This window comes from Lissotriton vulgaris, chromosome 4_1 (genome assembly GCF_964263255.1).
Source record: "Lissotriton vulgaris chromosome 4_1, aLisVul1.2, whole genome shotgun sequence".
Classification (NCBI taxonomy): Eukaryota; Metazoa; Chordata; class Amphibia; order Caudata; family Salamandridae; genus Lissotriton; species Lissotriton vulgaris.
In genome coordinates this window covers 980,521,310-980,544,908 of record NC_141691.1, presented here as the reverse complement: position 1 = coordinate 980,544,908, position 23,599 = coordinate 980,521,310, and the positions used below count along the sequence as shown (strand labels likewise).

Below are 23,599 nucleotides of genomic sequence, written 5' to 3'. Positions count from 1 at the left end.
ACGTACCCTACTTTTGCATCCTCTGGAGTTAGAATAGTAATTTTTACCCCTACACTATCCAACACTTACCCTACTGCTGCACCCCCTGGAGTTAGAATAGTACTTTTTACCCCTACACTATCCAATACTTACCATACATGCAATGCAATGGTATGCGTTGTAATGGTATGCGTTGTAAATGTAGTATGCGTTGTAGTGGAATGCGTTGTAAAGGTAGTTTCAAAGAATTCGTTGTAATGGCATGCCTTGTAATGGAATGCATTGTAATGGATGTTGCGGTGTAAAAAATGCGTTGTAAAGGTATGCGTTGTAAAAGTATGCGTTGTAACGACATACATCCGGAAAGGGCAAAGGCTTATAATGGAGTTGGCACTAGAGGTTTTTCGGAGTAAGATGTTTTTTACTATGCCTCAATCAAATTAGTTCCTGCCGAAAATCACTTTGTGTTGTCAACCTGCCTTGATCCTGTACTGTGCTCTGAGCTGGGGTGTAGTGACATAGCCTTTTTATTGTTGTTTTGTTATTACACCTCTTTAAATGGAAATCTGCTGCGTACCAGCAGATCTTTCATTTGGAAGAAAGATATAGAGAACCAGCACTTCTCATCATGATATACAATACTTTAGGGTCTCGGACATTTTACAGAATTCATTAGAATGGGATAGTACTAGCTTTTGGCTAGTGCTAAGAGACATGCCTTCCAGTGAGCGTGGCAAAGTGGCATGGCTGCAACTCAAATGTGATGTTACTATACTCACAATACAGTAATACCAGTGTAAACATAACAAGTTTAAACGGTCCTTTAACCAGCTTAACACACATGTAACTAGCCCAGAGCTTTGACATATTCAACCATCTCGAAATTAGGTACTGAGCTTTTGAAATGTCATTATAGAGAAATTGCAGGGGGGGGGGCTAGTAGAGGACATGAGGATCTGTAACAGTTTTAATGCTTTTTCTGGAATAAGACATACATGGTGGTCAAGAAATGTTGAATAATAGTCAATGAAAAGAAGCAATATTGTTGTGTTTTTCATACAAAAATGATTATACATAATAATAAGAAAGATACTAACTGCTGCCAAACAGAAGAGTGTGATAATCTAGGGAGGTTATCATCCAGTAACTCAAGCTAACCAAATAGTAGATAAATGTAGAAATAAGAGCCTAAATGCCCTGGCCTACAATGGAAGTGGTTAAAATTCCTTCACAACCCTTCTCAACAGTTGTTAATTTTGGCTATTCATCCCTACACTTGATCTCAAGGGCGTAGTTAACCACCCACTACATCAGCGTAAGAGGGGGTGCTACAGAAGCAGATTCTATTGTTGTATGACCCATCTTAACTTTTTTCTCTGGCTTGCAGGTCAATTTAGGTCAGAATGAGAAAGGGTGACAGAGAGAAAAATATCAAAATGATGAAGAAAAAATAAAATAGAGGCAAATGAATTGAGGCAGCATAAAGGAAATACAATAAAATGCAAATAATCAAAGAAAGAAGGTAAAAGAAGCATGCAGGAAAGAGAGTACAAAAGTACATGGGAAATAAGAACAAATATGTAAAAGGAGAAAATGGAGGGGAAAAGGGAAAAAAATTAAGGGTGCAAAGAAGTAAAGAAAGGTACAATGAAATAAATTAAAAAATGAAAGTCGAGAAAGAAGGGAAGCAGTAAAATATATTGAAATAAAAAAGAAATGTGAGATAAAAAGATGGGTGACTGAAAGAAAGAAGAGATAAAATAATTAACTAATGGAAGGAATACAAAAAGAAAAGATGCAAAGAAGAAGTGAAGACACAACATGAGCATGATAAAAATAAAGTGATATTGAGAAGGATGGAAAAGTAGAATGAAAGAAGAATAGACAGAAGAAAAGAAAGATGGAAAGAAAGAATGAAATATGCATAAAACAAAGGAAAGGTGGTAGACAGAAGGAAGGAAAGAAGCATAAAAGGAAAGAAGGAAGATGGACTGGATAATTGAGAGAAATCAGTCAGCACTGGTAAATGTGTGGTTTCTGGTCAAATTCCTTTAAAATCTTTCTGTAAGATTTGTAATTTTGCAAGAATTTGTCAAATATTTCCCCAAGGGAACAATTCCCATGGCACTTCATAGGAAGAGGTGGTGTCACTCATCTTACTTACACATGTATTACTATATATGGGTCAAAGTGAGGGGTATTTTATTTTTCTGGCCACTCCCTTGCTTAATCTAATTACCAAGCGAAAAAATTGCTGGATTTCTACCATAACTCTTTAAAACATTTCTCTTGTAAATTGAATTTCTAAAGGCTGGACCATCATTTTTTATAACAAAAGATCCTCATCATAGCTTTGAAGAGTTAATATTCACATTTCTTACAAGCTTCTGATTTTTCATCATATAGGGAACATCATTAGGTATATGGTACCACAGGGTGGTTTATAGAAGTCTGCCCTACTCTGTCAATTCCCCTTGCACACTGCCCAGTCAGTGGAAATGGTACCTAATGATGTGTACTGTGTTGGCACACAAACACCCAATGATGATGTTCTTCAGTGTATATAGACCATCATAGAATGGGATAGCAGTACTGTTGGAAAACGAGGCAGTATCTGTGAGGCCTGCACAAATAACATGTCACATTTGTCCTTCACTGGGAACCAAACACCCTAGTGTAGCGCCTGACTCTCAGAGGGCAGCGTCGCAGAGCAGTCTAAGGCTTACTCAAGGGAGGTGGTGTGGGCTAGTAATCTCCATTACAAGTACACAGAAATAACAGTCAATAATTGATTGTCCAGTCTGTACTTTGCTTTATAAAAGGAAGAGTACATTTATTAAACATACACACTACTCAATAATATGCAACAATTTACAAATATACATAAGCTGTTTGAATTACTTTGTGACATTGCATAAAGTCTCCACCCCTCCCCCAGGGGGATGGGGGGGTCTAGTACCACCACTCCCAGGTATGCACATCATCTTGCCCCATAATGCAGTTAGTCGAACATAACCTGGAGCAAAGGCCTTGCGCACTGGCACCATCCCAGTGGCGACCCACCCCATTTCTCAACAAGCATTTAAACTAGGTACAACTGCTCTTATGACACACAACCCTGACTGAACATGTCGTACTGACCATATAGTATACACCTCTACATCTTAGGGGCGAACAGTCTTGGGTGTTCTTCACCTAACGCAGCAGCAAGCATACATGTTTGGGCATTACTTTAAATGAGGTACTTATAGAGAATAACAATTATAATGCATTGCAATCACAGCCTCTAAAAGGCATCACAGGTAAAAACACAGGTTTACGCAAATACAGCCAGGCACCCTAGCAGGAATGTCCAGCAACATAACCCCACTTTGCTTATGAGATCACCTTACACAGGTACTTCACCGAACACATGTGACTTCCAGTCCCTCTAAAAATAATTAACATAGGTAAATGCATTTCTGGTGCAATTACTCCTCTTCACCTCCAGGGAATGCCCTTCTCCAGACATTCCCAACTCAGCCCTTCACACCTTGATACACTTCTCAATACACCCCCAGCAGTAGAACAAAAGTTACAGCCCAGAAAGTGATTAAATGCTGGCTGAGACCTTCAGGGGTTATTTCTTCAGAGTCCCCAGAAACTTAGGGAGGGACTTTCTTCTTCATGCTGGGGGAGACTGCGTTTTTCCTGCAGCTCCCCCTGCACCTTTGCACTCACTTGGTGGTGACCCCATCCTCCTGGTGCCACCACAGACCAAGAAAAAGATGTTTGCCCCTGCAGGCTGGTCCAGTCCTGCAAGGCATTATGGGCCACTCTTTCTTCACCGCTTTCTTCACCGCTTCCATATTATAGTAGCAGCTCCCCCGCTGCTTGGGGAGAGCCGCGCCACCTGCGTTGGCGGTCCCAGGCCACTCGAGGAGCCCACCCCGGGCGCTCTTCTCTTCGCAGGGGCCTGGTTCGGCCTGGGCACTCCGCATTGCAGGATCATTGGAGAGCAGCCTGGGGAGCCAACCCCCGCTGCCACCACTGGCTCCCCGTCTGGCCAGTCCCTCGGGTGCTGACGCGGGAGCCAGCACCACTATTCTGGTCTGGCCGCTCTGGCGAGCAGACACGGAGGTCACCGCTGGTCCACCTGGACTTCGGGGGAGTGCGATAGCACTCCCTCCACCTTTACACAGCCACAGGGAGTGCAGCGGCACTCCTCCTCCTTCACTGGGCACACCGGGACCCGGAGTTGGGATCCTGGTCCCGCTCCTTGGTAGGTCTCCACGGGGAGAGCGACGACGCTCCCCGGCTTCGGGTCAGGAGATGGGATCCCGGGTCCCAGGGTAATCTTCACGGAGAACACGACAGCGCGCCCCGGCTTCTCTTCTTGCTCGAGGGGGGATCGCAAAGGCTCATCACCTTCATCAGGGTCCAGAGTTGGTGTCCCGGGCCCCAGGGCTCACTTTGAGAGAAGCGCGATGGCGCTCCCCTCCCTCCGGTGTCTTCAGGGGGCCAGGGTAGGCTCCTGGCACCCCCCTTGGGGATAATTTCATGGGCAGCACGACGGCGCTCTCCGACTTCCTCTTCTTGGGGGCAGCCCCCAGGACCTGACCCATCCCGGGGGCACAACAGAGACCGGCGGCAGAGCCCCAGCGCTTCACTGTCGGTCAGCCAGAGGTCACAGGTTGCCAACCTTCTGAGGGGGCATATCTCATCCCCCAGGGGACCGATAATTTCTATTTTGGCCTCTTCTGGCGGCACACCCCAGCCACTGGGAGCACTTTCCTTTGCCTTCCTGGTCTCACAGAGGGTTGATTTAGCAGGGAGCTGTCTTCACTGGCTCCCTGTGCCGGCTTTTTGCCAGGATCTCCTCCTGGGCCTCTCTTCTCCCTGTGCAGAGGCCCAGGCTTCTGCTCACTGGTCCTGGTCTTCACCTGTGATGCCAGGCAGGGCCCTGGGCCAGTCTGGAGGTTCTTTCTTCCAGATGCCCATGGCGCCAGGCTCCAGCACCAATTCTTCACAGACCACACCTCAGAGAGAGCTCCTCTTCCTGTGCAAACTCTTTTAAAGAATTGGGGAGGGGGCTGGCAGGAAGTCTCTGTTTGCCCTATCACACAGCGACACATCACTTCTCTGCCCCTGCTCCCTCCTTCCTGCCCAGGCCTCTGGGTTTGTTCAAAATGGCGTCGTCCAGAGGTCTCATGCCACATGGTCTCTGAGAGCCCTTTCTCCCCTCACTGTCTTCCCTCCAGAGCAGCTTGGTGCCTTTCACCAGGTGTCAGCTGCTGATGGATGAGCCTGTAGCTCCACTTATCTTCTCTTCTTGGAGTGGAGGCCTTCGCCCTTGGAATGCTTGTTGTGCAGCGCTGGCTTGGGGGAGGATGGTAATTAATTCAGCCTGGCAGGGTCAGCCCCAGCCAGGCCCTGGTTATGAGCTGACTCAGAGAAATATGACATTTCTGGATGACCCAAAAGCAGTACAGATATGACTTTGGACTCTGCAGAATACTTCCTCTCACATAAGTTACAGTGGACTTTAGTGCGTGTCTGGAATTTGTAGGCCCTAGGAAAGTGAAACTAGCCCAGGTGCTCTCATCCTCATAGGAGAATAATGAAGTGAAAAACAGTAAAGCACACTGACTTTCCCTGGCATGTTTCTTCCCACTGTAAAAAGCCTATTCTATGTCACACCCTGCTCTGCATAATTCCTGCCACACCGTTCAATCTATACCTGCTCCTGGGCTGCGCACGCCAGGAATCTCCCCTGCGCAACCGCTATACATATGCACATGCATGTCACAAGTGTCTGCATGTAACCAGCCTGGTGCCCCTTACTCCAGCTGCAGCACAGCGGCCTAGTCAAGCCAGGGGGACAAAAGTAAAATATACATGCTGTCCCTTTCATCATGAGTTCACTGTGGGTGAATCTCTACTTATGAGGCTTACCCACAGTAAAAGCTCAACAAATAGGTTTTCATAAAGCAAAAAATCTGGGCGGCTCAGATGGTCAGAACCGCCTTCTAACAGGCACAGAGTAGGTCTCTGATATCATCCAGATAGTACATAACCTTCACCACCCTTACTCTTCCCTATTGTAATGTTACTTTGCAAGACAACACTTGACAAGACCATGGCATGACAGATTGGGATATTCTCCACAGAAGTAGGAATTTAGAGGTAGCTGGTAATTATAAACTAGTCTTCCTGACATCATGGGTGGAGAAAGTAATGTGTCATTACTGAGAAAAAAAATTGTGTCGGGATTTGAAACCACCATACTAAGGAATCTGAGACAACAACGATACATAAATGAAGGGTATAAAATAATTTCAGAAAAAATCACAAATTAATGAGAGAATATGATACTTTACTACTAAAAATGACCTCTGGCCTACGTAAAGAGACACAAATTCCATAAAGTAAGATGAGGGAATAGCGTCATTAAAGCGAAACCTAGTGTTAATGCCAAGTTACTGCATGAGAGCAGAAAAATGACCTTGGTTGATGTTTTATAATTCTGAGAGGGAAAAAAGTATTTAGGCTTGATGAAGATGATTTTCTCACTTTGGGTGACTATATATGGTATCCATTTTCTAATTATGAAGTATATGTACTGTTTGGGAATCTGACTTCAGTTTTGCATGTGCTTTAGTTACAAACAAATGCATACCAAGATATGTAGGCATAGAACAGGCCGGATCTGGATCTGAGTGGATGCAAGTTACTTCAACAAAGTGGCAAGACTTAGGAAGATGAAAGGCATGAATTTTCTACGAAACCACACACGTCTTAAGTTTAAGTGCCAAGGTCTAAAGAAAGCCCTGCAACCAGAAATCAGAGAAATCACCCATACATGCCACACAATATAACAGAGGTGAAGAGGAGGATATTATATTTAAAGGCAATTAGTACAAGAGTAAAACATGTAAATAAATCAGTTTCTTGTGAAACTAATACTATCGGTTATAAAATAGGAGGGAACATGGTAATTTAGTTAAAAAGAAAAAAGTATTTATTCATGGAACTGTGATGAAAGCTTAATTAAAAGAATTGCTTACAATAGAGAAAGGGGTGACTATATCCAACTTGTGCTCAGTTTGTGTTTAAACACATTAAGGATCTCAAAATGGGAGAGGATCACAGATTGTGAGACTAAGTGCAATACATAGCACTTCTATGCTATTGTTTTATCAGCTCTTTTCAAAATGTCTCATGCAACATAGTGGTACTCTTATACAACATCTAAAAATGTCTCTTTCAAATTTTACAGCTGTAAGACAAATGGAAATTGCTGGATCCTAGATCATGTTCCTTAGTGCAGTGATTTCTACCTATAATTCAGAGCAATTTGCATGTCCCACTTGTTTAATGAGACTTTTGGGCATGTCACCAAATAGCATACATCATAATTTCCTTTAAAGATTGTGCAATAGATCAATTCATAATTTCTATTTATGTTTGTCTGCTATTCTGTAGGTAAAAGGACCACAACGAGATCTACACTCAGGGATCTATGGAGGATCTGTTTATGAACCAATGAGTGACTTGATATACTTGTTAGGTAAATACCTATTTATTTTTTATGTTATCTTTTTTTTAAGTACAAATGAGGTGTTTTAATATCTTAGAACTCTTTCCAACTAAGTGGTATTGTGCCTCAGTTTTACACTTTGAAACAGTGTAATATATACACTGCATTTTCGGTAGGATTTTAAAATGAAGGGGCATTTTGCACAGTTTTCCCCACAAGTAATTCAGGCGTGTCCGTGAAAATAATGAAAAACACTAGATCCAACACTAACCAGGTAAATGACAGTAACCGATTTGCTTGTAGAGTTGTCATTCAGAAATGCAATATTGATTTTTTCTTGTTCATTCGTAAGAAGTACTTAAAAAGTAGTTTTAGGCTTTCACAGTGAAATATTCAAGTAATTGTAATTTAAGTGAGGTGAGCACCCACACAGCTTATCTACCCATATTCTCAATGCCTTTCTCATACATCACTAATAACAATTAGGGCTGGCTCTAATCAGTAAGGTTGAGCCTTTTCAACCAAATAACAGAGGAGAAATGCCAATACAGATAGTCAATTTAAACAATCAATTCTAAACCAAAGTATAGACAACAATTCAATACTTGGAAAAGCTATTCAATAGCTGTTTATTCACAGAAAGTTTATATGGAAACATTACAATTTAGAATCGGTGCTGCAGTTCAAAATGAAATAACAAATATTAATTATAAGCATCAGGACACAAAGCATAGGATAAAAACTCATCCATCCAATCACTCGTTACTCATCAGGCATATCACACTCGAAACCACTTTCAAACAACACATTCAAAGCTGTATACCTCAGATTCACTGGAAAGACAATAGACCAGTGGGTGAGGTAGGGGGTCTGCTATTAGGTCAAAAAAAATTCCCAATATTCCTAATCATACACTATTGCGATTTAATTGAAAGAAAGCAATTATTAATATCATCAACGACATTAAGTGTAGGAACGCAACAAGATGTAAAACCAATGAGCACCAAGGCGAGATAAGCAGACCCGAAAAGGGCCTACGCGTTTCGAATCCCTATTTTTGACAGGATTCTCTTCAGGGCCAGTCTCTGTGAAGGAGAAACAAAAAGGAGACCATGTTTCTAATATCTAAAATTAACAAAACCTCTAAGCACTACCACACCAGGATATCACTCCAGATTACCAGTAGCTCCTTAACCAATGAATAGCGGTCCAAAAATAAAGGCTCCTGTAAAAGTGAGGAGACAACAATGGAGGGAGGGAGAAAAAGGAAAAAGGAAAAATACAGTGAGCAGAAGGCGTGGTGTCACTACTTATTACAATAGCAAGGGATGACTCTACACAAGCAAATTTACCTCTAAGATGGAGCACCTTGTCATCAGCTAACTGGTGTCTTTTCTTCAGCTCGCTGTGATGGAAGGGGGACACTCTATTAAGGAAAAGATGGTGAATGAATAATCTAGGTCCTGAAGGTGCCGGTCTTACAAGCAAGCTGAGGGCAGGAAGAGGCTTCGTCTTACCAGGTAGGTCCCGATGGCGCAGAACGGGATAAGTTTGCAGCAGAGCAGTAGCGCGTGTCCGGGGAGTCAATCCAGGGAGCCGCACTGCGGGAGGAAATTGACAGGGTGAGTGTCACAAGGGCCTTGGGGGGGGGGGGGGAACAAGTTGAGGCAGTGGGAGGGAGGGGAGCCCGCAAATAGGTAGGTGGATTACTGTTGAAGCGAGAGACAAAACCGCCATACCAGTTAGATCGGAAACCAGAACGAACAGCACATTGCGCATGCGTGGGCGTAAGTGCTGATGGGTAATGTAGTCACGTACGGACGTATCAGGGACCTCCCGCTAAGTTACACGAATTTGGCTCAAGTTGTGCTGGGTAATGTAGTCTGAATGCCGGGGCAGGCTGCGGCGACTGTAGTCTCTAAAGGTTAGGTTGCGGGATCTAAATGCAGCAGTTGTGGTGTTTTAAAAAGGCTAAACATGGGCAGCACCAAAAAGGGGGCTCAAAGGATAGAAGGATACCACAGGTGGTATACAAAAAACTCCGTAAAGTGTGAGGTTGGCATGAAAGAAAAAACTACTCTGTAGGTGTATCACAGGAAAACTTATGGGACACGGTGTGGTTGCAGGGTTAAAACTTTGGCAGCTAGGAAGTTATAAATGATCAGACTCGAGCAACACATTCAGCAGCTCAGGAGGCTGTGGAATACCACGGGGGTGTGCAATGGCTTAGTTGAGTGTTGGGATGGCATGGGACAACTACTCAGTTGATGTATCGAGGAAGTAGTACTGGTGGGTCAGAACTAAACAGGGGGTGACCTATAATTTATAGATCTCTGATAGTTTGTTAAGGTCTGACACAGCCGTCTCAAACTTAACGATTAGGTGGGCCTTCCTTTTGGGCAATTTTAGTTCTAAGTCGCCTCCACGCGTTGATCTTTTTCAAATTTGGAGATGACAGTCCATTTCAAGTCGCTAAGTTGGTGTTTCAATCTAGTCCAATGGTTCACCAGTGGAGCCGTTTCCACTTTGTTCTTGATTCTGGACTTGTGTTGAGAAATTCGTTGGCAGATTCCCTGGTTGGTTTTTCCAATATGCAAGAGACCACATGGACATAACACTCCATAGATCACAAACTTTGACTTGCAGTTACTGAATGAATCATGTTTCCATGAAATACCATTATGTTGGAAAAGGGAGCCTTCCATCGTTAGGTCACAGCAAAGGCACGTTCCACATTTATGATTACCTAAAATGGGAGTTAAACCCATTAGTTGCCTCAAAGGGGGTTGAGGCTCCCTGGGGGCTGCTGCTCTCACCACATAATTGGAGATGCTACTCTCCTTTTTGAAGGCAAATAAAGGTGGTGCCTGTAAACTCGCGTCCAGGTTCTTAACCAGGTGCCAGTTTTGCCCTATGATTTTCTTAAGTTTATTAGCATTGGGGCAAAAAGTTGTGACGCATACTTGACGTTTTGATTGTGGCTTGATCCTACGTTCCAGGAGGCTTTCCCTTGGGTTCCATCTTGCTCGTTTCATCGAGTTACGGACCAATTTTCTGGGATACCCACGTTCGCAGAGTTTGGTTACCAAATTTCCAGCATGTTGGTTGTAGTCCTCAGTGGAAGAACAATTTATGCGTATACGTAGAAACTGGCTGTATGGCAGATTTTCTTTCATACTTCTGGGATGATTACTGGAGAACAGCAAGGCCTTATTGCGGTATGTAGGTTTTGAGAAGATTATGGTTGCCAGTTTGCCTTCCACGTGTACCCTTTTCTACAAGCGGACTTTTACACTAAGTCAGATTCACGACGCTTCCTATCGGACAATTGTGGTAGATCGCGCAATCAATTCATCACGTTTTCTGATACTTCCTCCTCTTCCGGAGGTGAAAGCGATAATAGTAACAACAGACTTAATAGGATTCGCAAATGGAACCAGCAACAACAACCTCAGGGGCAAACTCCGAATTCTTTTTTAGGGAGAGGCCAACACAGATCACGAGCAAAGGTAAGATACACACAACCATGGGAGATGACAACTCGCCGCCAACATTTCAAAAACTAGCTGCCTCGCCCATTTTCAATTTGTCCAAAAGGACCCTCACTGAGGCGGAGGAGAGTGTCCTTGCCAAAGGATTATCATTTGTGCCCTCTAAAAAAACTGACTTCGTAAAAATGAAAACAGAATTCATCGAGTTTTGTCGCAAACTGAAACTGACTATGTTTTTTGCTGATAGTCCAGCTATAACATCAACTGAAGTGTCAGGACTTCGCAAAAAATCCCTCTTTTCCCCCCTGGCAATAAAATACCCAAAGAAATTATGGTGTTTGAGAAGTCAGTTTTTTCTGCAATCTCAAATATGGAAAAACAAAAGAATTTTGTTAAATTCAACATCACTAAAGAACAGACAACTGCATTGACCACCTTACGTAATGATCCAACAATAACTATAAAGCAGGCGGATAAAGGTGGGACGATCGTTGTTTGGGATGCTACAGAATATACTGCTGAGGTTATGAGGCAGCTTAACGATCCTGCTTGCTACCGCAAAATCGCTAAAGACCCTACGGTTGAATTACAGAACCAACTGTTCTCCATGTTAAAGGAAGGATTTGATCAAGGCTTCCTGGGCCCGAAGGAGTTTGACTTCTTACAGAATAAACATCCCAAGACACCAATGTTCTACATCTTGCCAAAGATTCATAAGAACCAAACCACCCCGCCAGGAAGACCCATTGTGGCAGGGTGCGATACACTACTCGAACCGATCGCCAAATATGTGGACTGTTTCTTGAAGGAGTTCATGAATCTAGTGGTATCCTATTTACAAGACACCACGAATTTTATTAATAAATTGGAATTGGTGAACTTTAATGAAGGCAAGGATCTATTGGTCACATTAGATGTAACATTCCTTTATACCCAAACTAGCAGCCCGTCCCGACCTTGTTCGGGAGCAACAGGCTTCACCGCCCCCCGCCCGCCCCAACATTGTCCAGCAGCCCGGGCCCCCGCCCGGCCCGTCCCCCGCCTGCCCTGACCCCCGCCTGCCCGACCTCCCCCTGCCCCGACATGGGTCCCCTCACCTCAGCCACCGCTCCCCCGCCTGTCCGCTGCTCGCACCGCTGCTGGCCTGTCTGCTGCTCCTCTCGTCACCGCTCCTCCCCCACGCAATGTCCGCCGCTCCCTTACCTGAGCCGCCGCTCCTCCAGCCTGTCCGCTGCTCGCACTGCTGCTGGCCTGTCCGCTGCTCCTCACGTCACCGCTCCTCCCCCGCGCCATGTCTGCCGCTCCTCATCGCGCTCCTGGACGCCGCTCCTCCCCGCGCTCCTGACGTGAACACGCACGTTGCGGCCGACGCTACTTCGGAGGGACTACTTTTTTTTTTACTGCCTATTTTTTAAATAACGTTTTTTTTTAAATGTATACAGCCTATAACCATCTACACACCCTGACGATTCCAACGGTGTATCAGGTGTGTGGATTGGTGCTGTGGTTCCCGAGTGTACCCACCTCAAAGGCTGAAAGTGCTTCCTTTATTATAGTAGTATAGATTCCCCAGGATGAGGCAGTGGCAGTGCTCTCTTATTTTTTAGATCTAAGGGTGAGACCAGTCCAGGTGCCAACACAGTTTTTGGTTGATTTGGCTTCCTTTGCCCTAAAAAAGAATTACTTCTGCTTTGGAAAAGAATTCTTTTTCTAAACCAAAGGAGTGGCAATGGGGTGTGCTTTTGCCCCAGAGTTGGCAGTACTATTTATGTCCCTCTATGAAGACACTTATGTCCACAAAAACAACCCATTTGTACAATACATTGGAACCTGGCTATGTTTTATAGATGACGTTTTCATGATTTAGACCGGCGGTGAGGAAAAACTCCTACTTTTTTACAACTGGCTGAATGCAAGGACAATAGACATCCAGTTCAGCATTTCCCACTCTGAAAAGAGAATTTCTTTTCTAGACGTTGAGGTATACCCGGTGGAAGGCAAACTGTCAACCACACTCTTCTCAAAACCTACAGACCGCAATAAGGCCTTGCTGTTCTCCAGTAATCATCCCAGAAGTATGAAAGAAAATCTGCCATACAGCCAGTTTCTACGTGTACGCAGAAATTGTTCTTCCACTGGGGACTACAACCAACATGCTGGAAATGTGGTAACCAAACTCTGAGAACGTGGGTATCCCAGAAAATTGGTCCGTAACTCGATGAAACGAGCAAGATGGACCCCAAGGGAAAGCCTCCTGGAACGTAGGTTAAAGCCACAATCAAAACGTCAAGTATGCGTCACAACTTTTTGCCCCAATGCTAATAAACTTAAGAAAATTATCGGGCAAAACTGGCACCTGGTTAAGAACCTGGACGCAAGTTTACAGGCACCACCTTTGTTTGCCTTCAAAAAGGAGAGTTGCAAAAAACACAGTTGATGGACAGAATGCAGAAAAATGTCTTACATTCACACCAGTACAAAGATCTGGGCCTAAATCAATCATTTTTTTGCACTCCACATCACCCTAGGTCAGAAAATGGCTATATGCAAATCAGCCTTGACCCTGTGCCTCATGGGAACAGTCCAGCCCGAACTACCAAGCCATGTCTTACCTAGACCGGAATCAAGCATCCAAGGACCGGTTTCTGGCTATCAGCCTTCTTCAGCCTGGATAGCTTGACTCCAGTGATGTGGAGAGCCTGGGGCTCACGTCTGAGCATAGCCAGCCCACTCGGGGTGAAAATTGCAAAAAACACAGTTGATGGACAGAATGCAGAACAATGTCTTACATGCACCCCAGTACAAAGATCTGGGCCTAAATCCATTGTTTTTTTGCACTCCACACCACCCTAGGTCAGACAATGGCTATATGCAAATCAGCCTTGACCCGGTGCCTCATGGGAACAGTCCAGCCCGAACTACCAAGCCATGTCTTTCCTAGACCGGAATCAAGCATCCAAGGACCGGTTTCTGGCTATCAGCCTTCTTCAGCCTGGATAGCTTGACTCCAGTGATGTGGAGAGCCTGGGACTCACGTCTAAGCATACCCAGCCCACTCGGGGTGAAATTTGCAAAAAACACAGTTGATGGACAGAATGCAGAACAATGTCTTACATTCACCCCAGTACAAAGATCTGGGGCTAAATCCATCGTTTTTTTGCACTCAACACCACCCTAAGTCAGACAATGGCTATATGCAAACCAGCCTTGACCCTATGCCTCATGGGAACAGTCCAGCCCGAACTACCAAGCCATGTCTTTCCTAGACCGGAATCAAGCATCCAAGGACCGGTTTTTGGCTATCAGCCTTCTTCAGCCTGGATAACTTGACTCCAGTGCCTCATGGGAACAGTCCAGCCCGAACTACCAGGCCATGTCTTTACTAGACCGGAATCAAGCAAAAAAACGATGGTCAAGGCTGATTTGCATATAGCCATTGTCTGACCTAGGGTGGTGTGGAGTGCATAAAAATGATGGATTTAGGCCCAGATCTTTGTACTGGGGTAAATGTAAGACATTGTTCTGCATTCTGTCCATCAACTGTGTTTTTTTTCAAAAAGGAGAGTAGCATCTCCAATTATGTGGTGAGAGCAGCAGCCCCCAGGGAGTCTCAACCCACTTTGAGGCAACTAATGGGTTTAACTCCCATTTTAGGTCATCATAAATGTGGAACGTGCCTTTGCTGTGACCTAACGATGGAAGGCTCCCTTTTCCAACATAATGGTATTTCATGGAAACATGATTCATTCAGTAACTGCAAGTCAAAGTTTGTAATCTATGGAGTGTTATGCCCATGTGGTCTCTTGTATATTGGAAAAACCAACCAGGAAATGCGCCAACGAATTTCTCAACACAAGTCCAGAATCAAGAATAAAGTGGAAACGGCTCCACTGGTGAACCATTGGACTAGATTGAAACACCAACTTAGTGACTTGAAATGGACTGTCATCTCCAAAGTTGAAAAAGATCAACGTGGAGGCGACTTAGTACTAAAATTGTCCAAAAGGGAGGCCCACCTAATCGTTAAGTTTGACACGGCTGTTTCAGGCCTTAACGAACTATCAGAGATCTATAAATTATAGGTCACCCCCTGTTCAGTTCTGACCCACCAGTACTACGTCCTCGAAGTTGTCTGTTGTATACATCAACTGAGTAGTTGTCCCATGCCATCCCAACACTCAACTAAGCCATTGCACACCCCCGTGGTATTCCACAGCCTCCTGAGCTGCTGGATGTGTTGCTCGAGTCTGATCATTTATAACTTCCTAGCTGCAAAGGTTTTAACCCTGCAACCACACCGTGTTCCATAGGTTTTCCTGTCATACACCCACAGAGTATTTTTTTCTTTCATGCCAACCTCACCCTTTACTGAGTTTTTTCTATACCATCTGTGGTATCCTTCTATCCTTTGAGCCCCCTTTTTGGTGCTGCCCATGTTTAGCCTTTTTAAAACACCACAACTGCTGTATTTAGATCCTGCAACCTAAGAGACTACAGTCGCCGCCGCCTGCCCCGGCATTCAGACTACATTACCCAGCACAACTTGAGCCAAATTCACGTAACTTAGCGGGAGGTCCCTGATACGTCCGTACGCGACTACATTACCCATCAGCACTTACGACCACGCATGCGCAATGTGCTGTTTGTTCCTGTTTCCGACCGAACTGGTATGGCGGTCTTGTCTCGGTGTTGAGGGTATTCCACCTACCTATTTGGGGGCTCCCCTCCCTCCCACTGCCTCGACTTGTTCCCCCCCCCCCGAGGCCCTTGTGACACTCACCCCTTCAATTTCCTCCCGCAGTGCGGCTCCCTGGATTGACTCCCTGGACACGCACTACTGCTCCACTGCAAACTTATCCCGTTCTGCGCCATCGGGACCTACCTGGTAAGATGAAGCTCTTCCTGCCCTCAGCTTGCTTGTAAGACCGGCACCTTCAGGACCTAGATTATTCATGCACCATCTTTTCCTTATTAGAGTGTCCCCCTCCCATCACAGCGAAGTTAAGAAAAGACACCAGTTGGCTGATGACAAGGTGCTCCATCTTAGAGGTAAATTAGCTTGTGTAGAGTCATCCCTTGCTATTGTAATAAGTAGTGACACCACGCCTTCTGCTCACGGTATTTTTCCTTTTTCCTTTTTCTCCCTCCCTCAACTGTTGTCTCTTCACTTTTACAGGAGCCTTTATTTTCGGACCATTATTCATTGGTTAAAGACCTACTGGTAAGCTGGAGTGATATCCTGGTGTGGTAGTGCTTAGAGGTTTTGTTGATTTTAGATATTAGAAACATGGTCTCCTTTTTGTTTCTCCTTCACAGAGACTGGCCTTGAAGAGAATCCTGTCACAAATAGCGATTCGAAACGCATAGGCCCTTTTCGGGTCTGCTTATCTCGCCTGTAATTGCTTTCTTTCAATTAAATCGCAATAGTGTATGATTCGGAATATTGGGAATTGTTTTTTGACTTAATAGCAGACCCCCTACCTCACCCACTGGTCTATGGTCTTTCCAGTGAATCTCAGCTTTGATTGTGCTGTTTGAAAGTGGTTTTGAGTGTGATATGCCTGATGAGTAACGAGTGATTGGATGGATGAGTTTTTATCCTATGCTTTGTGTCCTGATGCTTATAATTGATCTTTGTTATTTCATTTTGAACTGCAGCACCGATTCTAAATCGTAATTTTTTGATATAAACTTTCTGTGAATAAACAGCTCTTGAATAGCTTTTCCAAGTAATGAATTGTTGTCTATACTTTGGTTTAGAATTGATTGTTTAAATTGACTATCAGTATTGGTTTCTCATACATCTGCACCTCTAAACTTTAAACTAAATGACCCAATGTAAGTGCACAGTTTTGTTTTTTAACACTCTTTATTGGCATTTTACACATGGTAGCAGTAACAGTTCACATTTGAAATACAGTCTTCCAATATTATCTATTGTGACAGGATCTAGGTTAAATTCAACAATAAGTGCCCAATAACTGTGTTCATGTCTATAATTCCATAACCATCTATCCGAAGTGCCGCACTACGTTCCACCTATCTCAATTCCTGTTTCTGGGTGTGTTGTGAATCTCTCACCTCATCTACCTCTCCATCAAGGCGTTCCTTCAAATCTGCAAGCATCGCAGACTATGCTCGTGCTTCCTCCTCAAGTCTATCATCTTTCCTAATGTGTTTCATCCGAACCAGTTCAGCTGTCACCCACTCTTTCATATCTCTCAGGCATCCATCCACTCAAAGGCGGTGAAGTCAGGCTAATCCATGAGATTGCTATTCTCCTCTTTGCAATCACCAACCCCAATAGCACAATCCTCCTACTCAGTTTTTTCTTTTTCGGGGTGGGTATTAGATTCAATAGAGCAGAGCAGGCCATCCTAGGAATGGACCATCCAGTCGCCCCATTTATAAGTTTCAACACTCCCTCCCAGATTGGGCTCCAACTCCTGCTTGACCATATCATATGCACAAAGCGTGCTGCCGCTTCTCCGCATCTAGGGCAATCGTCTGATTACTCCGGGTAAATTTTACTTAGTCTGTATGGATTAGATATACCTGGTGCACTATATTATATTGAATTATCTTAAACCGGGCATTGGAGCTCACATCTTGAACTACTTCATATACTTTCACACACTCTCATTTCAATATGGTTTCCTTCGACTCCTCTTCCCACCTTGCCTGAACTGTGATCTTTGACCGGACTGTCGTCTCGAAGGACCCTAAAAATGTGGGATATCCAGCACCGCCCACCCGCCATAGATAGTATAGCTGTAAGAACAGCAGTACACGAGGGTTCCTCCTGGAAGGAATTCCAGATTTCCCTAGCCCCTTCCGCTATCTTACCATACTGTAGGAATTGACACACTCCCGGCTCAAAAGCAGCCGCAGCTTCCTCTCGGGTTATAAAGTTGCTGTTAGTATACAGATCTCCTATTGTAAGACACCCCCGTCCTTCCAATGCTGGATGGATATGGACTCTGCTATTTTCTTAAATGGCCTGATGACCCACAGTGGCATGTCAGGGGAGTAAGGTGCGTTCCGAAACCCTCTCTTAACTGCAGCTTCACAAACTTTTGCTACATGGCTAATCAGGTAGGGATATTCGTTCGGTATCGCAGACCCCATCATGAGTAGCTCAGGCAAAGTACTACCACTGTAGGTGCCCACCAAAAGGGCCTTTTCCCAGATATTAACCTCTTACAGCCAGTGGACCGCATGTTGTAGGTGGCCTGCCATGTAATATAGATGCATACGGGGATCTCTACCCCCGTCTACCCAATTCCGTTGGAGGGTATCTAGTTTAACTAATTTCCGCTTGCTCCCCCACAGCAATTCCACCAATATGCTATCTAATGCAAAAAATTGGCTTTGGGAATTTTGTTGAAAGAGCATTGCAGGTTGTAGAGACAGTGGGGCAGTATTATCATTTTTATAATCGCCACCTTACCCATTAGAGCGGGACGCAAGAACTTCCAGAATCCCACAGAGGCCCGCACTTCATCCAATATCCTCTCTATGTTATGCTCAAGAATGACGAGGAGGTGTGCCACAGTTGAACTCCCAGGTACCTTATCCCCTCTTTTTTCCATGGCAGACCCACATCAGGGTTTATATAAATTGCTTCCTGTGACATTTTCCTTATTGGGACTACTAACGATTTACCAGGGTTGATGCGAAGTCTGGAGAACTCACCAAATTTCCGTAGTTACTTTAGAAGGGATGGAACCTCTGGCGGTGCCTTAAATACACCAACATGTTTTCCACGTACAAGGAGACAATGTGTATGGTATCTCCTTGGGGCACTTCATGTCCCACCATGTCATTTCTGATTGCTGCTGCTAGTAGCTCTATCGCCACTGCAAACAGCAGTGGTGACAGGGGGCATCCCTGTCGTGTTTCTCTTGGCAATACTAATTGGTCTGACACCACCCCCCTGAATTACACCTGAGCCTTTGGTTTTATATATAGTAGTTGAACCCAGGGGAGAAACCCCTGTTGCATCCCCATCTTTTGGAGGACTTCCCAAATATACGTCCATTCTACTAAGTCGAAGCTTGCTCAATATCTAACATTGCTAGGGCACAGTCCTCATCTTGTATTATCAGAGCATGCCAGATGTGTGTAAGTCTTCTAAGGTTATGAGTGGTCTTTCTCCTTGGTATGAATCCTGCTTGGTCCGGGTGAATTAAGTGGGGCATGTGAAGGAGCAACCTAATCGCAAGAATCTGGCTCAGTATCTTGACATCCAGATTCAGGAGGGAGATCGGTCTATAGGAACCAGGCAGTAAAGGGTTCTTCTCCATTTTTCCTGGATGCCAGCGCCTCCTGCATAGCACCAGGCATATGCTTCATTATGTGCTTTATTATATAACTCAAATAATTTATCAGCTAGGACCGGTGCGAAACGCTGATAAAATTCAGCCGGGAGACCATGACTACCAGGGCATCTGGCGGTTTTAAGATCACTGATAGCGGATAATAACTCTTCCCTTGATATTGTAGCTGAAGATTCTCTGCATCCTCAGAGTCTATCTGTGGTAGCTCAATGCAATTAAGGTATTCCTGTATTAGTTCTGGGGGTATATCTGACTTGGTTGGACAGGCGGTAGCCAGATGGTGTGTTAAATTGTCTACAATTGCCTGCTGGATACCGATCGACTCCCAGTTTCTGTCCTGTAATTGCAAGATAGGGATGGGGCGGATTCAGATTTAATCAATTGCGCTAGTAGGGCCCCAGACATATCTGCTTCCATATGAAGGCGTTGGCGATACACTATATATTTATGTTTTTACATCCCACACCAGGAGGCCAAAAGTTCTTCTTGTGCCTTCCCCCACTCCCCTAAAGCCTGTGGATCTTCATTCAGGCCTGCCTACAAGCCACCCAGTTTCTGCTCCTAAGCCTAAATGTCCTGTTCAAGTTGTTGTCTAACATCGTACGTTGCCTTAATGGCTATACCTCGGATTACAACCTTCATGGCCTACCACTCTATTGCTTCATTAGACGCAGTCCCCAAGTTTTCAGCTAAATGGTGTGTGAGGGATTCCTAGAGGGTAGCTACAAATGGGGGGTCTTCCGCTAGGTTACTGAGATCAAATCCCCGGGGGGCGCCCCCTAATAATTGCACTCCAAGTGGTGTACAAAGTTTTATTTAATTTAATTTAATTTCATCTGTGATGTGTGGTATTGTTTAGTTTCATGGACCAGGGCTTTCCTGCACCATGCCCCATGAATGCAGTGCTGAGCGACTCTCACAGTATAGGCTCAGGTAGGATTCTTTGCCACCTTTGTGGCCCCCCAAAGATATTATCAACCCTGGTCACTGGGCTGTACCATCGGGCATCTCTCCTTGCGCTGCAGTGCTTACAGTAATTTGGGCTCTAGTATGTTCTCAGGAAGTCACGCACACTTGGGCCTCCCACGCTACTTAACAATGAGGATGATGTCTCCGCTATCAGCGAAGCTCAGCTAGGTCGCCAAACCTAGGCCACAAATCACTCCACCTATGCCACAGATCTCAGGCTCCCCCATGTCAGGTAAATCACGGGCCGCTCCCCGACCTCCAGATCGGTCCCTCAAAAATTAATAGTACTGGCTCGGTCTTCGCAGGATTCCACTCAGGACTGCCCCAAACTGAGACCCATTCTTGCCATCGTCGGGTTAATCTCCAGTGCATTCTCCACACAGTAGGCTTCCCATCACCACATTCTTGGGTCACAATCTTGCTTCCAGCTCTGGGTCACAGCCGCCTGCCAGACCCTCCAAGCACGTCATGGGCTCCCGGTTACACAGACCCTCCGGACTTCTTCTCTCATCCGTCATGCGGCGGATATCTTTCCTCTTGTTCTCCAGCACACGGGAGGGGGGGGGTTCCACCCCACCAGGAGCCGGTCCAGGAAACACCTGCACCCTCGGGTCATGCAACCAGGTGGGCTCCCGCTCCTCGCCGTCTTAGGGTCCCAACTGCCGCCACATTTTACTTGCAGTGGAGATGGGTATTATCCGGTCTCGACTCAAGGATCCAGTGTTGTGGCGGTACGCAGCCCTTCAATCTTCCTCTCCCGCTCGGCCTCAATGCCTGCACCGCTCGAGCTGGGCTACGAGCAACCGCAGGCCATGCTGTTTCACAGCCTGCCTTCACAATGAAGTTTTCGAGTACGTCTTTCCCCTAGGGCTTCGCTCTATAGGTGGATTCTGTAGGTGATTCAGAGTGTCTGTGTTGCTTTTAAGCATACATACGAGCAGGATTACATGCGGATATCACCAAATTATTTTGTTGTCCCGGGGACATACCGCAGATACTACTATGCTGCCATCTTGGCAAGCCATGCCTGTAAGTGCAGTTATGTGTGTGTAAAGTACATGGAATTCTAATATCGGGCCTAGAACACTAAATCTTTGCAACGTGCAGGCATGCTCTCAGGCTCCAGGAAATGCATATATTGGTCCAGTGGTGCACACAGAAATACATGTGGGTCCAAGTACCATGGCATTACTGTGCAGTATGGTTACCATTCTTCACTGGGTTTGGAAGACATCAACTGGAAGGGAGTTCAGTGTTCATGGTCTGATCCGGAGAAATATTCATCTGGAGTAAGCTGCTTTCCAAAGTGGTAGGTTTCCGGGCATAAATTGTAACTCTGACATCACGTTATAGGTTGACATGGTACAATGTATGTTCAGAGCTCCCCAGGACCTAAACCACTCAAGAGTAAAGGCTTCCCTTATTCAGAGATGTTTGAGATGTTGTAAGAACATGCATTTGGGAGGGAGGCGTGTGGGGGGGGGGGAGGCAAGCAGAACACCAGGCGTGAAATGTGTGAAAAAGGCCGCTTAACCAACATTGTTCCCCCAACCACAGGAACCAACCCAACAAATTAGCCTGCCCAATTCACCTCAACAAGTACCCAACCAAATCAATCAATCAATCAAAGCATTTGTATAGCGTACTACTCACCCGGAGGGTCTCAAGGCGCTAGGGGAGAGGGGGGTCCGCTACTGCTCGAACAGCCAGGTCTTGAGCTGCTTCCTGAAGGCAAGGTGGTCCTGGGTCAGGCGGAGGTGGGTCGGGAGGGAGTTCCAAGTCTTGGCAGCGAGGTAGGAGAAGGACCTTCCCCCTGTGCTGGCTCTTCGGATGCGAGGGACGGCGGCGAGGGCGTGGCCGGTCGATCGAAGCTGGCGTTTGGGCGCGTAGAAGTTTAGGCGGCTGTTGAGGTATCCTGGGCCTTGGTTGTGCAGGGCTTTGTGTGCGTGGGTGAGGAGACGGAAGGTGATTCTCTTGTTGACCGGGAGCCAGTGCAGGTCTCTCAGGTGTCCGGAGATGTGGTTGCGCCGGGGGATGTCCAGGATGAGTCGTGCTGAGGCGTTCTGGATCTGCTGGAGTCTCTTCTGGAGTTTGGCGGTGGTTCCGGCGTAGAGGGAGTTGCCGTAGTCTAGTCGGCTGGTGACGAGGGCCTGGGTGACCGTCTTCCTGGTCTCGGTGGGGATCCACCGGAAGATCTTGCGTAGCATGCGTAGGATGTTGAAGCACGACGAGGAGACAGTGTTGACTTGTCTGGTCATGGAGAGGGTGGAGTCCAGGATGAAGCCCAGGTTGCGTGCGTGGTCTGTTGGTTTGGGTGCGCTGCCTAGGGCGGGGGGCCACCAGGAGTCGTCCCAGGCGGAGGGTGAGGATCCCAGGATGAGGACTTCCGTCTTGTCCGAGTTCAGTTTCAGGCGGCTGTTCTTCCTCCATTTGGCTACCTCTTTCATCCCTTCGTGTAGGTTGGCTCTGGCGGTGGTGGGGTCGTTGGTGAGGGAGAGGATCAGCTGGGTGTCGTCGGCGTAGGAGATGATGTTGAGGTTGTGCTGGCGTGCGATGGCTGCGAGGGGACTCATGTAGACGTTGAAGAGGGTTGGGCTGAGCGAGGAGCCTTGAGGGACGCCGCAGATGACTTTGGTGGCTTCTGATCTGAACGGGGGAAGGCGGACTCTCTGTGTCCTTCCGGCGAGGAAGGAGGTGATCCACTCCAGTGCCTTCTCCTGGATTCCGACGTTGCTGAGGCGCTGTACTAGGGTACGGTGGCAGACAGTGTCGAAGGCCGCAGAGAGGTCTAGGAGGATGAGGGCCGCTGTTTCTCCGTTGTCGAGCAGGGCTCGGATGTAATCGGTTGCTGCGATCAGGGCGGTCTCGGTGCTGTGGTTGGCCCGGAAGCCAGACTGCGAGAGGTCGAGGCATCCGTTCGTCTCGAGGAAGGCGGCCAGCTGCTTGTTGACGGTCTTCTCGATGACTTTTGTGGGAAACGGGAGCAGCAAGATGGGTCGGTAGTTCTTGAGATCGGTGGGGTCGGCTGACGGCTTCTTTAGTAGGGCGCTGAGTTCGGCATGCTTCCAGCTCTCCGGGAAGGTAGCGGTGTTGAAGGAGGTGTTGATGATGCCCCGCAGGTGGGGTGCGATGACAGCGTCGGCCTTGTTGAAGACGTGGTGAGGGCAAGGGTCGGTCGGGGATCCGGAGTGAATGGAGTTCATCGTGCGGATGGTGTCTTCGGTGCTGATCGGGGTCCAGGCGCGAAGGGTGGTGGTGAGGGGCGGTGGTTCGGTCGTGGCGTGCGTCGGTTGAGTGCTGAA

General features: G+C 46.2%; 1 protein-coding gene across 1 annotated transcript in view; it reads left to right on the top strand.

Annotated features, from left to right (window-relative positions):
* The window catches only part of LOC147722777 (cytosolic non-specific dipeptidase-like), a 504,245-nt gene that overhangs the window by 285,395 nt on the left and 195,251 nt on the right, over nt 1-23,599 (top strand). The window contains exon 7 of the mRNA XM_086965241.1: nt 7,444-7,528. Coding sequence (XP_086821367.1) covers nt 7,444-7,528 — 85 coding nt within the window. The remainder of the gene's footprint in view (nt 1-7,443; nt 7,529-23,599) is intronic.